This window comes from Daktulosphaira vitifoliae, unplaced genomic scaffold, assembly GCF_025091365.1.
Source record: "Daktulosphaira vitifoliae isolate Bord-2020 unplaced genomic scaffold, ASM2509136v1 Scaffold_4, whole genome shotgun sequence".
Taxonomy (NCBI): domain Eukaryota; kingdom Metazoa; phylum Arthropoda; class Insecta; order Hemiptera; family Phylloxeridae; genus Daktulosphaira; species Daktulosphaira vitifoliae.
Window position 1 is genome coordinate 36924531 of NW_026099575.1, and position 17740 is coordinate 36942270.

The following is a 17740-nucleotide window of genomic DNA, read 5'->3' on the forward strand; positions in this document are numbered from 1 at the left end:
GTCTAGGGACTCATTTAACCATTTTTTTTTCAAATTTCTTTTATAATTAAGAAGTTATAAATCAAATCGGCTAATCGTATTGAGTGAATTACTGGGACTCTCTGAACACTTCTAATCATGACTTTCTCCCGTCACTCTTATAGTATTTATATCCACTATAATATAAATAATACACTTTTAAAAATCTTGCGATTCTATATGTGGCCTAGATTTTATTTTCTTTAGAATGTTTACCCTTATATTAATATTGAAGAAATTTGTTGCAATGTTCTAAAGTTTCTGAATCTATCTTCCGTGTAATCAGACCCGTATTAAAAAATTTGGCGCCCCCGGGCATATAATTTATACCACCCCCTCATCACCACAATAAATAAATAATAATAATAATATAACCCTATTTATTTCGTTCATAATTGGTTCTTTAATATTAAAATCCAAAAAATCCAACTTAATAATTAATAAATGAGAATTATTTAATACTTTTTTTAATTAACAAATTATAACATAATTAAAAATACAATTTTCTTTTTTTTAAAGTATTTTTTTCCTTGCTGGATTATTGGCAAATTCTTCAATTATGTCGCTATAATTAATGTGATTAGTTAATTGAGATTCAATATTAAAAATTGCCAGGTCATTTAGTCTGTCTGTGGATATATTTGACCTTAGATATGATTTTATACGTCTAAGTGTTGAAAATGACCGCTCTGCGGTACAATTGGTCGCTGGAGTACAAAGAAACATACGTAATGCTATACTTACATATCGAAAAATATCCTCCAACTCATGTTTTTTCATCATGGTACTCATATCAATTATACTTTTAGGATGATATTTTATATTTTGTAGATGACTTTGGAAATGGATACAATCATTTACAAAAGTTTCATCTAAATCACTTTTGTATATCAAATATAAATTTTCAGCTGATACATATACTTCCGATGTTTTCATTGTATCAAGTTTTAAAAAGAAACTTAGTTATTACATTATCATATGCCAACTTTCTAGTAGTAAATTCTTTAATTATAGAGTCACAAATTACATAATATGTATTGACTTTGAATTCTAAATCACTAGGCAAATTAACTTCTTCTAGATCAACTATTTCATCATTTTCACGGATCAAGATTATACTATATATATACTACGTATCTTAGTTTGTAGCAGTAATACAGCTATATAAACAGTAGTTCATNATATCTTAGTTCTTAGCAATAATACAGCTATATAAAAAATAGTACATAACATTTTTCTAAAATACAAATTCCAAAAATATTAAATAAAATGCAATTATCTTTTTTTTCCTTACATTTTTAATATAAATTTTGCTAAAATATTGTGCCACCCCCGAGCATAAGCCTACCCGTGCCACCCCTAAAAACGGCCCTGCATGTAATACAAGAGTTTCACCTATTATCTCCTCTTAAATTCTTATTTTATATCTTGGTGCGTCATATTCTGGAATACGGCATGTCCCTGGGAGACCTTTCCTTTTTTTTAATTGTGTTATGATTAAAAGAGTTTAAAAAAAATTTCTTCGTTTAGTAGCCAATAAATGTATCATCTATCCTCTTCCTTGTGATTATACCCCAGTTCTCTTTAACTTGAATTTGCTTACTGTAGCTGATCGTAGACACTTCATTAATTCATCATTTTTAATTTGTTGATATAGAAAAGAAAATTTCAAACAACTATATTCTTATAAAATCAGCCGTGTGCGTTCTAAAATTTTTTAAAGATTTGGATTTAAAATACTGATTTATCATTAATTTGATTTTCATAATACTGATTGTAATAATAATCTACTTCAATAGGCCATACATATTAGTTCTTTCGTAGTAACCTTGAACATTTTTCCACGCCGACCGTTCAGTAATGAACAATAGTATACTTGTGGTGAATCTAAGAGAGTATATCTATTAATAGATATGAATTATTAAAGATTTCAATGATAAAATCAAATTGTATCTGTGACAATTTACGACTATTATATGATACACAGAGTAAATTATCAATAGAAAATTGGTCAAAACCGCTAAACAGGCAATAATAAAAAAAAACACTTCGATGCAAATCTTTAGATAGTGTTTTATTTTAAAAAATTAGTGGATTATTCCAAAGCTACATGATCTGCGAGTTCCTTATTAATATCCTGATTAAGATAAAGTATATCAAATGAAAAAGGGAATATTAAAAAATATTATTTCACCAAAAAAAATTATGTTGATCCATACACTTTTCAATTAGTTATAGCATTATAATGTTAAAAACCCAGCACAGGGGGGTCGCGGCACAGTGGTGATGTGGCATAGTTGGATCAAGTATAATGATATCTGACAGTGATTAAAATCACTATAAAAAAAAAACGCTTCGATGCAAATCTTTAGATAGTGTTTAATTTTAAAAAATTGGTGGATTATTCCAAAAGCTTCATAAACTGCTAGTTCCTTATTAATATCCTGATTAAGATAAAGTATGTCGAATGAAAAAGGGATTATTAAAAAATAGTATTTCCCATAAAAAAATTGTAATGATCCATACATTTTTCAAAAAGTAATAGCATAATAAAGTTAAAAATTTAAAATACAAAATCGAAAATTTTCACACAAAAATAGCATTCAGTAGCCGTTTTCACCATGAAGTCCAGAGGTCAAATTTTTTTTTTTTCAAATTAAAGTACATTACATTAGCTTTAATTTAAGATATATATAAAAGTGTCAGACCTTCCAGAACATTTCCAAAAGTTAAGTTGAAAAAGTTAATTTTTTGTGAAAAAGTTGTCATTTTAAATCCTCCCCTGTGGGCAGAAAAAAGGTCAAATTTACAAAAAAAATATACCAAATAATAGGTAAAGACATCAAGCAGCTATAAAAAAAAAATTATATTGATATGTTCATTTTTGAAAAAGTTACGGCAGTTTTTAGTAAAAAAAATTGAAAAAATTTCGAAAATTAGCGATTTTTAAATTTGTAATTTTTTTGGAGGTTTCCCCCATTTATGGGGAACGAGGGAATTTTTTTCATTTTTTGAGGGTAATGTCTTCGACTAGATACGATTTGTGATCTTTGACGTATCATTGAAAGAAATCGGTTCGGTGAGAGCTGAGAAAAAGTGGTAACAGACAAAAAAAAAAAAAAACACATCTTAGTAAAACCAATACTTTCTCAGCTTCGCATCGAAGCTAAAAATGGTTCACCAAATTAAAAAAAATATAAGAATAATATTTTTTGAAAATTTTTTTCACGTTAAACTAAAAATAGGGGTTCTCATTAAAAATTATTAGATTGTAGGTTTTTTATACTTGAAAAGATAAAAAAAAAATTCATAATTTTACACTTTTTTGAATCAAACAATATTTTCCTACACAAAAATTAAAAATATTCAAAAGTTTCGAAAAAATGAGTGTCTGACAAGTGTGCACTCCTATGTCGGGTCAGTACTAGTCATAGTCATAGAATAGTGTAGAGAAGGAATTCGTTCCAAAAAGAATAGATTCGTGGATTGAGTTCTTTTTATAAGAACGAAGTTAAGTTATTCTACCTTTAAAAATTAAACGTGAATTATTGCATTCTTATGATGTAAATTTACAGTTCCTTTAATGTAGTGTTTTTTAAAATATTTTTCTTAGTTTCTGTTTTATAAAAAAAATATACTTTTACATTGACTATTAATAGTATTTTTTGTTTATAAATCTGACGATCCTAATTATATCTTTATTATGAGGTGGAGTGTCAACAGAAAGGGTTATCTTTAGCAGCTACTCACGTTGCAAAGAAAAAAGCATAACTGTGACTTTTAGGAGTATAAATGAGACCAATTAATCTCGAATAAAATTGTATATTATGTTCTTGCGCTTATGCATAATAAATAAATAATTTCACTAAAAATGTAATATCTTGAAAATACAGAATAATAGACGCAATTTGGGGGTTTAGGGGTTGCTTAACACGTTGATGGACAGTTAATAACACGGTTTAGCTAAAAATAGAGTGCCCACTGGTTTTATGAGATATATGGGGTCAGAACAACTTCCCTCCTTCATAAGAAATCATTGAAAATATTACTGCTAATATCAGTAATGTCATTTTTAGAATAAATAAACCACTGTTATAGCAGTAATATTTAAAAATGACCCCAGACGTCAAATTTAATTATTATTGCTATAATAGTAATATGTGATTTTGTCTATCAACGTGTTAATAATTCCTTCTTTTTACTCTAAACGTTGAAATTAGTTTACTTAGTCTAAATTAACGGAAAGTGAACACATTTAACTTCCAAAACACTACTATCTCATATATTATTATATTTTGTTATAAAAATTATTATTCAATTTTAATAATTATTTTATCTATTTCATTAAAAAATGTCTAGTTGTTTCAGTGTTATGGTTTCAGTTTTTTTTTTAATTTTGATCTTGACATTGGAACATGGATTAAGTCTTTTGTTAACCCTAAGCAAGTGCTAAGAGTTTAAGGGTTTTTATTTTATAGTGCTATGAAATAAAAATTGGTAAGTGCTAAGTTAATCCTCGCCCAAAAAAATATTTTATAAAACATCATTATATCATTATATAAATTTTTTGAGCTTAATATTAGTTTTATTTTAAATATAAAAAAAAATTTTCAGATTTCATTTATTAATAGTTTATATTGTAAATCATAAATTTTTCAATGAATAAAACATTAAAAATTTAACAAATATTTTACTTTAGATATCAATAGATAGAAGTTTAAACTGTGTTTTCACAAGCTAATGGTTTTATAATAATAGTATAAAACCTATCTAAAATATAATAAAATTATTTTCACAATTTTATGACGATTTTTTTTTGTCATATGTCCATTGAACTTGAATTATCATGATAAAATTATCAAAGAAGCATTAGTGCAACATAAATATAAAAAATAATAACTAAGATGATAGAAATTTCTTGTAGCACTTAATTGAACAATGATATTATTCGGGCAGTTATAAATTGATCAGCGGAAAAAACTATATTAATTTTCAATAGCCAATACAAGATATTTCGTTTGAGGTTATGTTTTGTTAATTTTTCTTATGAATGTTTCGTTAATTGCTATTCAGTGTATTCAGTGTATTCAAATTTGTCTTAGTTTCCAAAAATTTTGACTATAAACTGACCATAAAATTTAGTAACATTATACACTTTATTATAAAGTTTAAAATATTGAAATAAAATGATTACTAAAATGTGACAACATATGAGTTAATATAGTATTGAATCAATACTATTGATACAAGCTCCAATTAAAACTATCCAACTGTGTTATTAAAAAAATAGTATTGATTAACATTTAAGGTTCACATAATTATAATTTTCAAATTCTTTATGTGTTAATTCATTAATTTATGTTTGAGATGTTTACAATTTTTTATTTTATAGATAATAACAGTTTTCTATGAGTTAGATCAAGTTTTGATAGAAAATTAACATTTTTATTAAAAAAAAGTTAATAATAGAATATTATATTTTTTAAAAGAAAGAAATAATAGAATATAATTGATTTAAAGTGTTAATCACTCAACAGCTAGAGATAACCAATATCACGTTAAATGGTTAAGCTAAAAGTCCTTGGAAAAAAATATCGAATTAAACTGATGCCAACATATGAATTCGGTCGAATAAACCTGACCATGTTTATTGGCATAATAATTAAGTTTGGTCATATTTATTAATTTTAATAATATTTCTAATAAATGAATACTTGCCTTTATATAGTAATATATTAAATTAAGTATAATTAACTTTATGCTATTTAGGTTAACATCAATTCTCTTATTAAAAACTAATGTAAAGGGAATGTTATTAAAATAAATAATAATTTGCATAATAAACGCTGACTATAGTCTGTATTTATTAATAAAGCATTATAATTGAAATATTTTTACAACTGGTTAAGCTCTTTTATATTAATTTTTCTAAGTCATGTGTTGATTTAATTTTTTAGTTGGTATAAAAAAAATTACTTAGTGCAAAGTTAATATTTATTAACTTTTAATAGTCCTTAGTCAGGATTAATTTATTATTAAAACTCGATTATATTTATAATTAATATATTTTTTAACAGGTTTTCTTGTTTGTTAAATTGTGACTATTTTAGTACAGTAATCTTGTGATATTTTTACATTTATGATTATAATATAGTTTATCAAATTATGTAATACTTCAGCTTGCAAATTTATAATCTATACATAAAAGCAAATTTTTAAAAAATTAAAAGCTGAACTAAGTTATATGTATTCTTGTGCTTTATTTTTTTCTTAAGAAATCCTCAAAAACTTTTTTTTTAGTTTTCAACACTTGAGTTTGACTCTATCTCTCAAAGTAGAAAGATTTTTATTGAGAATAATTATAAGAAACGCTGTTTAATTCTTGTAATAAAAACTTAAAGATGAACCACAGTGAAAGAGGAGCGCAAATAACTTTGACTCTAATAGATTTTTAGAACTTTAGGAATTACGTGGATCAGTGCAGTTTTCATTAAAATAAAGATTAGAGTTAATGCAATTTTATCTCCTTAATTTGTTTGAATAGACATAACTTGAAAATCATTTTTTTTTTTTATAGCAACGACCCTTCATAGATTTTTGTATCTATTGTAATCCAACACTATACATTAAATCTTTATTTCATTAAAAACAAACGACCATAGGAACTGTAATTATTTTAATGATGCTAAAAGAGAACTTATCATTCTATTAGAGTTCATCAAACATTTCAATACGCATGTCTATATTAACTGATAGGAATGTTTTCTGGGATAAAAATGAGTTATTTTACATAAATAACAGTTTTATTTGAGTTATCATTAAATTATTTAAAAAAAATTATGTGAACTGTTACAAAAATGAAACGAGTGATGATGAAGAGAAATCTTGGTTTTTGGCGCGCTTCTCACCGTCCTGAATAGACAGCTGCATTGGTTTTATTGGAGGGGCGAGGTGGTATCGAACAGCTGTTCCCGGTTAGCGGGAAAACGGTTTTAAACGACAATTGCCGCGGTGCCGAAGTGCCACGATTGGTTGTTGTTTTGCAACGGCACACGGCAGCAGCTTGATGATTGGTCGCGCCCCGCCACCGCCGGCACACAGGTCGCTTCGATTCCTCTCGGTAGACCCTGTCCCCCTCTCCCCCACAGTCTGTCCGCGTAAACAAAGGCCCCGCCGCCGAGTTACGAAATCCTCTACCCTGGTTAGCAATTTTTGAGTGTAGAAAACGATATTGAAAATCAAAACGACATCGTTGTTAATTAAAGTTCGCCTAGTATTTGTGGGCGACAAACGTGTTTTCTATTATCATCGTTAGTTATACGAAGACAAACTGTTGTGTCGTGTTGTCGCGTTTCCACGGCTATTTGAGCGGTTACCCGTGCGGGTGAGATTCCGCCAACAACATGGGACGCCGATGGAACGCTGTAACCTTATGCTGCTGCTGACTAGCAGTTATTCTACTTTTAACGGGTAAGCAAAGGCTATGACCTGTTTGCCAGTAACACGTTAAGGTTTCTATTAGCTATCGGTTGCTCATCAACAAAAATAATAAAATCTTTTTATTCCTTACGACGGCGTCATTCTGTGTATTTAATCTATTGGTCATGTTATCTTTTCAGTTATATAATATCCCTTTTTAATGTTGATGGTCTTATTAATATTGAGAATTCTTAGGCTCGTTGTCATTTAGTAAGCAATGAAAATCAACGCGCGCGATAGCCAAAACATAACCTCTATGTCGTTGCATCCGTGTCCATCTATCGCCGCGGTCGTCGTCTCTGTTTACCCTTAGGTATATTGAATGACTACTACATAGCTAATTCTAACTTATAAGTCATTATATATTTCCTCCACATAAAACTACTCAGCTTTTCTTTCATCCTAGTTATTCCTTTTCCAATTTATGGAAGTATGGTAAAAAATGTATTCTAAATGTTGCCTCATAACTTTGTTATTAGTCTATTTTTAATGATTTTTAAATCCTTTATAAGTGAATTTTTTTTAGATATAACAATTTATAATAATTATTATTTTAATCTATAATTTGTTGAACAATTGGTCAACTTTTGCCTTAAATTAAACATATAAATAATTTTTGATTTAAACTTACTGTATATTTCATTTATCCTATGCTTAATTGTGTTAGTTTGAAGGGTAAAAAGTGTAAAATATAAACATTTTAAATGATAACATCAAATATTTTATTGATTATGAACTATAATTTGTTTAATATTTTTATAGTTTAACTATAACGTTCTACAATGTATTAATTTTATAATCATCAAATAGTGTATACATTTTTAAACAATATTATTTTAATCTGGGTTAACACATCATGTTAATGTGAACTACTAAATAGATTGAAAAATAAATATAATATTCCCTTAAGCGTTTTAATATGAGTGGGAGGTATGTCGTGCTGGTAGAATATATATTATAAATATACACCAGTATGAGTTCTACCCATAGTGCTATATACCCACTTTGTTGGAAAAAGGTTTTAACTCAATAATTACTCATCTTAAAATATTTATAAAAATAACTTTAAAAATCTGCAATTTTAAAATTAAAATAAAATATAAATGATATTTTTTATTATTAAAAATGAATAGTATAAAATATTCTTTTAATGCAGTCTACCAATGCAAAGTTGCTAAAAAAATAAATAATTATAAAATGATGATTCGATCAAAAGTTATAAGAACTCTCAAGTTTGTTCAATCTGTATATATATACAGGCTGTCCCATGATGTTTTAACAAATCCACATACTTTTTTATGGTAAATTNAATATGTCTAAAGCATGCAGGGTGTTGAATCTAGAAGAAGATGGATCTTCAACTCCTAATACAACAATAATAAAACTAGGTAAATAATAATTGATGTGGTATTTAATATTTTACTTGGTTTCCTTGGTTTTTAGTATAATTATTTTTTAACTATTATTTTTAGATTATGTCAACAATAGTTCAAATATAACGACTTTTTTGACACCATCACCATATCATTTGCTTGACCACGAGTATGGTATGACTCCACAAAATCAAATCATTCCAAATCCATTAACATCACCTTTGGTTAAATCTCAAGTAAGTAGATTTTCAATAATTTGTTTACAAGTGAAACCTCATTAAAAAAAAACTATTAATAAAGTATGATTTGATTTTTAGTTATGTTAGTATTTTTTAATATTAATGAATATAAAAAACATTTTTTATTATTAAATAATATATTTATAATATATCAAAAATTTATATTTATTTTATAATGAATCAATTTTTAGGGTGTAAAACGTCGATTGAATTTAGAAACTTCAAATTTTGGTTATGAGGAGGTATCCACTTCAATGACTCCAAAAAGAATGAGAAAATGGTCAAGTTCTAGTGGTGGTAGTGAGAATCCCAGTCCAGCACAGAGTGGTATATTAACTAAATTTTCTAAGTGAAAATGAAATGACAAAATATTTTTACAGTTGCTGGTAAAAAGTGTGCTGAACGTCCAACTAGATATGATACATCTTTAGGACTTTTGACAAAAAAATTTATTGGTCTGTTGGAAAGTTCAGTTGATGGTGTTGTTGATTTGAATATTGCATCTGAAAAATTAGATGTTCAAAAGCGTAGGATATATGATATTACAAATGTTTTAGAAGGTATTGGAATTTTAGAAAAAAAATCTAAAAACAATATCCAGTGGAAGTAAGTGTTATTTAACAAAATAATTTATATATATAATACACAAGATGATTATTTTAATTATAACCCACTCAATTACTAAAAATAAAAATAATTTTAATATTTTTTCTTTTGGTTACTTTTAGTTACAATATTTTTCTTGAATTATTGTAGTACTTTGTAATACTATTGTAATACCTTTTTAATACTTTTTAAGTTTATCCCTTATCCCTTATATTTATGTTAACTTTGCTTTTCAAATTAACACTCATATTTTGGATTTATTTTTTTTTTTTTTTTAGTAGTAAAAGGTATTTGAATTTTTATGTTACTTCATTCATTTATTAGATATAGCAATTGAAATATTCAAATTCTTGTATTAAAATACAAGGATTACAAATATAGTTAGCTAATTGCTTTTTATGATGTTGCTATTCACAGATATGCAGCATTTATTGCCAATTATGACTATCAATAGATATACTTTTTGTTTTGCCTGTAGGTGTATTTTAAAGGTTAACTCCCAACATTTTATATTATCAAATCATCATACTTTAAGTATATCTATAGATTAAATCATGTGGACATTAATTGATATCTTCTTTTTTGGCAAAATATTTTCTCAAGTGTTAAGATCTTAATGTGGCTAATAGTGGATAAATAAAAAATTATATCTTATTGAAAAATATAAAAAAAATTCTATACATTTTTATTTAAAAAAAATCTAATATTCAATGATAAATCAATTATACTGTATATATATATTATATATGAATATTAATTTAAAACACTTTTTTTTTTTTACATTAGAGGTGGAAATATGTATGGATCAGACAAAAATACAGTTCAACAAGATATAGATATAATGAAAGCCAAAGAAGAAGAACTAGATAAATTAATAATTAATACTGGTATATATAAAAATATTTTTTGATTTTGTATAAATATATATTTATATATTTTATTATTATTAGAACGTGATATTAAACAGTTAACTGAAGATAAAAGGTATGGCTATGTATCTTATCAAGATATTAGGTCTATTGAGTCATTCAGACAAAAAACTGTTCTTGTTGTAAAAGCACCACCTGAAACAGAACTCCAAGTACCTCAAGATCATGTTGATGGAGAAGTAAATGTTCATTTATTAGTTTATAATAGAATTGTTTTAATTTAATTAATTAAATTTTTATAGCAAAAAATGTATATGAAAAGTAATACTGGTGAAATTGAGGTTTTCTTGTGTCCAGAATACAATGCTAGTGCATCTACGCACCAACCTCAGAGCCAACTAAGGCCTTATATTACTCAAGTATTTATTTAAACCTTTTCAATACAAAAAGTGTTTTATTTTTTAATTTGTCAAATTAAATATTTATACATACATTCATTAAGGATAAGATTCTCATTTATGAAAACTTAAAAAACTTATTTTTAGTTTAATAATGTTTTGAAAGGTATTTTTCCTATAATTTTATCCTATAAATTTTGATTTTTAGCCAATTTTCTATTAATAATTTGCTGTGTAGCATACAATAATTGTCATTTGTCACGGGTATAATTCGATATTATCCATTATAGAAAGGTCTTATCCTTAATTCATGTCTGTTAATAGACATAATTACTTATGATTAACATAAGTTTACTATCATACTTTGTTTGGAAAAATGTTCTCGTTATTTCCAAAAAAATAATAGTTACTGCTAATTGAAGCAGATATTAGTAAATCATCATGTATATATAGAGTGTATAAAATTTTGCTTTTCAAAAAAGTATATTTTATTTGAAGAATTACCTAACTCGCATCACATTTTTTTAATAATATACATAAATATGTTTTAAAAGCAACTAACAAGATAACCTTAATTTATTGAATTATTATTTTTAGAATATCAGTGACAATTCAAACAATGATAATTCAGTCATTAAGTCACCACAAAAACTTACTGTTATTCAACAGTCTCCAACCTATTCGTCTTACAAGTACAAAGTAGAAACAGTAAAGTCTTATATTGAAAATGATGATGACCATTGTGTAATTGATGTACCCAAAGAAGATATGAACATTGAACAGCAACAGTTCATTCCTAGCACTAGTGGTTCTGGTATGCAAATTATTACACATATACCACGTTTCATTTTCCATGCACATCCTGGTGTACGCATGATGGCTATGAAGTTTCAAGCTGTTTCTATTGCTCGCATATAACTTCTCTTCTACTTACTTTTACTTATTACTTCTAGTCTAATTACTACTTCTTTTCTTGTTTTATCATAAGCTTATTTGCTAATTTCCTTAGGCTTAAATATAATCCATAAAAAAAATGTTTGTTTTTATTTTATGAATTAATATTTATTTAGTATTTTGCATGTTGGAAGTATTATAATATCGCTGGAGTTTTATTTTGTTTTTACTAGTTTGTTTTGTTTTTCTTTTTTGACACTATTTACTGACTATATATATATATATTTTTTGTATAGTACAAAACTTTATGTTTCACCAATTTGTTATTGAATATAGATTCTAAAATCTTATGAACTCTTGTATTGTTTAGCATAGTTCTTATAATTCTATAGAAATTTCAGAATGATGTTTACCAGTAGTTACATTACATTTATAACTATATAGCCAGTTAGTGTAATATTCTACTGAGAGTTATGGTATAAGAACTATAATTGATGGTTTCATTCTTTTAAATATAACATTTAACTTTTATTAGTTCTCAATATTTTTTACATTTATTATATATACTAAGACAAACATTTTAATTGTAATGAATGATGTCCCTTTAAAGATTTCTTTGATGAGATATTATGAAAAAAACTACAGTAATTAGTTTTAAAACAAGTTAAGTCTTATTATTCATTTTTTTAAAGTGTTATTTTAAGAAAATTAAGTTTAATTTTTTTATTTTGTTGCAAACGAAAAAAAAAAATTCAGTTTACATATTTTGTATTTTAGATAAATCTTAATATGGTGACAATCTTTATTAAATACAATGTTTATTTTGAAATAAGTTAACTATTTAATATATAATAAATATTCATTTTTAATGCAAAAATATTTACTATTATTGTAATTTATTCTGCCTTTATTTTACAAGGCTTAATGTGAATTAATGAAAAGCTTTATTAATGTAATATGATATACTTCAATGAGGAGCAGACTTGGTTCAAAAGGAATAAACCTTTAAACTGTTGTGTGGGATTATTCAATGTTTTGTTAACAATAGTGCTTTTTGGGTACTCTGCTGGAAAAATAAAGTGTCTGTTGTCAACTGAATTTTACGAGTGCCGCATGTAATGTATGTCTTGTAGCACCATGGAATTCAGCTGCTGCTTGACAGTAATAGCTGCTTGTTTTCTTTTATTCAGTCATCCCGTTTCTTTTTTTAAAAATGTTAAATATTTAAAAATATATTTATAATATATTTGTATTTTAATGTTATTATTAAGAAATGCTAAAATTTTAATTTGTCCAATATGTAACATTTTTTTTTACTATTTTTTATTTTGTGAGTGTTTTATATTTAAATACCAAAAAAGATAAATTATTTTTGACAAATGTATATATATATATATATATATATATATATATGTCTTATAAGTTGGAGCATACTAAAACTAAACTACTATACTGAGCTTAATTTTGCTACATTGTCTTTCTTTAAAGTATTGAAAAATTTTAACTTTTGCATGATATAAATTATTTTAACTTTTGGGTGTAAGTATTCTTAAATTATCTTGTATGTCATATTTTATTTTTTAGCTAAAGACATGTTTGAAGTATCATGTGAGCCTTTCTTGATGTTAGAACCACCTAATGAGGATGATTATAACTATTGTTTGGATTCAGAAGAAGGTCTTGGTGATCTATTTGGTTTCAGGCTAGAATAATAAAGTTACAGTTAGTTAAAATAATTTATTGTAATTTATAAGCCAATATTCTTCTTTCTTTCTTGTATAACAATTCTTTATTTACTTATTTTCAATTTTATCTTTATTTAATTAAAGAAAATTTTTTACTTAATATTTAATCTTATTTTTAATTACATTTTTATTTATTATTCCAAAATTTAAATTTTTAGCTTATTATTTTATATCAATTATTAAATGTTTTAAATTAATTATTATTTTAGTTTCTGATTTTTGAATTTTTGGATATTGAATCATTAAAACTATTTTCATGTTCAAGTAAAAGTGTGTTTTGACTTTCATTATATTTTATAGTTATAATCTCCAATTTTTTTTTATGAATTGTTTTATTATTTTTTGTATATGTTGAAATTAATTTTGGCTGAATATGTTTTAATAAAAGAACACTAACAAAATAAATACAATTTAGTGCCTTTAACTTTTTTAAAAAAAAATTGATATTTGAATTGAGTATTTCGTATTCCATTATAGAAATGATAAATGGAACATAAATTGTTCCCAATCTAATATAAATTGTATTTGATGTATTAAAAGGTTATAGAATTTCATATATTTGTAAATATATATAATTATAAAATATTTTCTAAATAAAATATCTGTATATTTTAATAATTTTTAGTATTATTAGTCTACCTCTAGTTATTTAAGATAAAAGATTAATTTGTATTATTATTTTGGAAACATAAATACTAGTTTTAAAATACTTTTATTTATGTATACATTAATTGTAATATCATTATAAAATCAACTGTCGTGTACTATTTCTGTATTTCAAGATAGATTTATTTGGTTGTTTTAATGTCCTGTCAGGTGATCTCTGTTACTAATTTTGAACTCTAGACCATTTTACTAACATCTTTGTAAATTTATTAACTGTTTGTGTACAATATGTTTGCATGAACAAAATTTAACTTAAGTATTGTTGGCCTGTTGCTTAAAATGATAAAAAATGAGATTAAAACTATTCATTGTTAATTATCTTGCTATTTAATTTTAACAAATTATGATTCAAGCAAGCTAATTTTTGGTATGTTCACTGTTCCTGCATTGTAATTATGTAGCATTGTACATTAAGTGTCTCCTCCAAAATTTGTATGCTTTTTATTGACAACTTACACAAAAATTGTATTTAATTTTTAATATAAATTATAATAAAGTGCCATTATAATTTGACACTTAGATAAATTTGCTCTTGTAAAAATTTTACTGATATGATGAATTTTGATACAGTTTATTATTTATCATTTTGAATCTAATTTTTATAGTGATGGATTATTATTTAGTAAATTTTTTTTTCTATAAAATATTTCCCAATTACACTTTAATTTTTAAAGACACTGTGAAATCACTGTCTGAACATTATTTTTCTATGTCTTTAATTAACTTGAGTAATAGAACTATCAGCAACATTTTTCTGTGTAATATTTTGTTAGAATAAATACTAATGTATTTTAATTTTTTCTTTTTATTATGCATAATTTATATAATTATTATTGTTTAGTTTAATTAAAAATTTTTAAATAGAATTTTTAATGATTAATATTTTTTAAACAAAATTTTATAGCAAAATCAAATGTTTCTTTGAAATTATTTTTGATTACTAAAATACCATTAATCAATATTTTTTTTTGTTTAATTAATGCGTATATAAGTTTATAAATCTAATTTTGAGAAAAGGTTTTTGAAATTAATTTATTATTCTATTATAATTTCATTGGTGCAGAGTGGTTAAATGTTATGTAGTAGCTAAGTTAAGCTTTTTTTCTTATGAACTTTTATATGTAAAAGCACCTGTGATTTTTTTGATAACTTTTCTTGGAGGTAGCAAATTTTTTAAACTGATGTGCTAAGCATTTCGACTTATACCTATTTATAATATCCTAATAGTATTGCATAGTTTTTTAATTTATAGAAAATTATTCACTAAAATGTTTTGATCTATCAATACTAAAATTTAAATATACTTGTGAAGTCAAGGAATATGCTTAAGAATTATTTTAAATTCAGTTGATTTTAAATAGGAATAACTTATAATTATCTCTTTAATCTCTTTCTTAACTATCTAGGGCCAGTTTTACTTTATTAATTTGATAGGATTTTTATACGGTCTGTCTATCTGGCCCAACATCATGATTAAAGCATAGACAAGATAAACGTCATCTTTGAGGAAACCTGAAGGGGGTAAGGTGTATGTCAAGTTCCCGTATATTTTTTCATCTGAGAACAGCAAACAGCGCAGCTGTCATCTCTAAAGCGATGACTGAATGATCCACACCACAGTCTCACTATAATAATATTATTTCTATTAAATAGGAATAACTGTAGTTATAGTTTTTTTTCGATAGAAGTAGACATTAAAGTTACTATTTAAGTTGTAAATAGTATAACGTTTATTATTTGTGTAAACATACAATAAGCAATTATAGTGTATTTTAAAAAGAACAAACTAAGTTAAAACGTTATTTTAGAGGAAAAAAAAGTCTGCATTTAACCTAGGCATAAATACAAGGGGGGCATTATAGGCCCTCAAATTTAGGATTATTTAAAAAAAATATATTTTCGTCCAAAAAAATAGTGATAAAATTTCTTCTTAATCCGCGCCCGATTTGGTCAATTTTTTCCTAAAATCATTGAGTGTGCCAAATTAGATTAGAGACCTCGCATTTCAAAAACTAATTAATGCTTATTGTAATCATCTTCATCATGAACCGTAAAATTTTCAATTTGTAAGGGTATAGAAAAATAAATTTTAGGTGAATGAAAAGTATAAAAATCATTACCGTTATTGAGCTTATTTAATTAAAAAAGAAATTATTTTTTCACCTACTTCATAATTTTTATGTTTTTAACTGTGAAGTAATTTTGAATGTATGAGTTTTAACATCGTTATAAAATTTAGTCTTTGCAGACTAGAGATTTTTTTGTTCTTTCTAATACAATTATTTAGCCAACTTACTCGTATAAAAGTAAGTACTATTATATAAGATCATTTAATAAATTAATAATAAAATTAGTTTATTTAAAATAATTATGATTTTAGTAATTAATTCTCAAACTTTCATATAAATACTCTTACTATCTTCACTAAGTCTTAAATTTATGATTTCATCATGAGTTAAACAAATAAATATAAAATTGACTGAGGTTGGTTATTTTGTACAGCGATTTTGTTTTGAAAAAATGTTTTTAATTATTTTATTTTTGTTAAATAATTGCATATTTTTAATATTACTAATTGTGTTTTAATTTTTGAGCTATACAGTGATTTATCCTAGACCACTCGATTACTCCCAAAATAAATACATTATTGAAAAACATTTTTTTTGGTTTTTCTTTAGTTAAATATATTTTATATACAATTATTTAATTATTACTTTTTAAAACCATCTATTATAATGTATACAGGTATCAACTTAATTTTTTTAAATGACAATATATATATTAACTAGCTCATAAAATAGAAAATAATTATTATGAAAATAATTGATCATTAACAAGTTTTAGACTAGTACTTCGAAAACTATTTGTCCTTTTTGTAGATAGGTTGGAGGAGGGATGTCTATTAATAATCTAGCAGCAACCATATTTTACCTCTAGTCTATATTTAAAAAAAAAAATTTGGTTGACATTATTACAAGGTATGATTCTAAAAAGTAATTAATAGCTGATAAATAAAAAAATATAAGTAACTAAAGAACAACTAAAATTTTTATTTCAACATTGTATTTATTTTACAAGTAATCAAGTGATTTTTGATTAATTGATCATTTTTTATATTTTAGAAAAATAATTTATCAATAAAAATATAAAAATAAGTTAAAAAAAAAACTAAAATTATAACATAAACCATTGCTATTATTTGGAGATTTTAATAAAATTTTGAAGTACATATATAATTATACAGAATAAGCTCAATAAATTTATTACAGAATCGTAATATCCCAGATAGCCATTAAATAACATAAAATAAGTCTTGATACAAAATTTTAAATTTGCCCTTTTACTACATGAAGTATATATCGTTTATGATTTTAAACACCAAATTTTAATATGTACAAAATATAGAAAAATAATAGTATGTTAAAAAAAAAAAAAAAAAAAAAATAAAAAATT

At 24.8% G+C, this 17740-nt stretch overlaps 1 protein-coding gene across 1 annotated transcript; it reads left to right on the forward strand.

Annotated features, from left to right (window-relative positions):
* Positions 1-8806: 8806 nt before the first annotated feature.
* Positions 8807-15607, forward strand: LOC126905784 (transcription factor E2F2-like). The gene is made up of 9 exons (XM_050685834.1): positions 8807-8885; positions 8970-9106; positions 9301-9436; positions 9490-9715; positions 10502-10602; positions 10666-10823; positions 10887-11003; positions 11580-11796; positions 13461-15607. Exons 1-9 carry the CDS (start codon positions 8810-8812, stop codon positions 13586-13588), a joined length of 1296 nt encoding a protein of 431 aa, XP_050541791.1. The 5' UTR covers positions 8807-8809; the 3' UTR covers positions 13589-15607.
* Positions 15608-17740: the final 2133 nt, after the last annotated feature.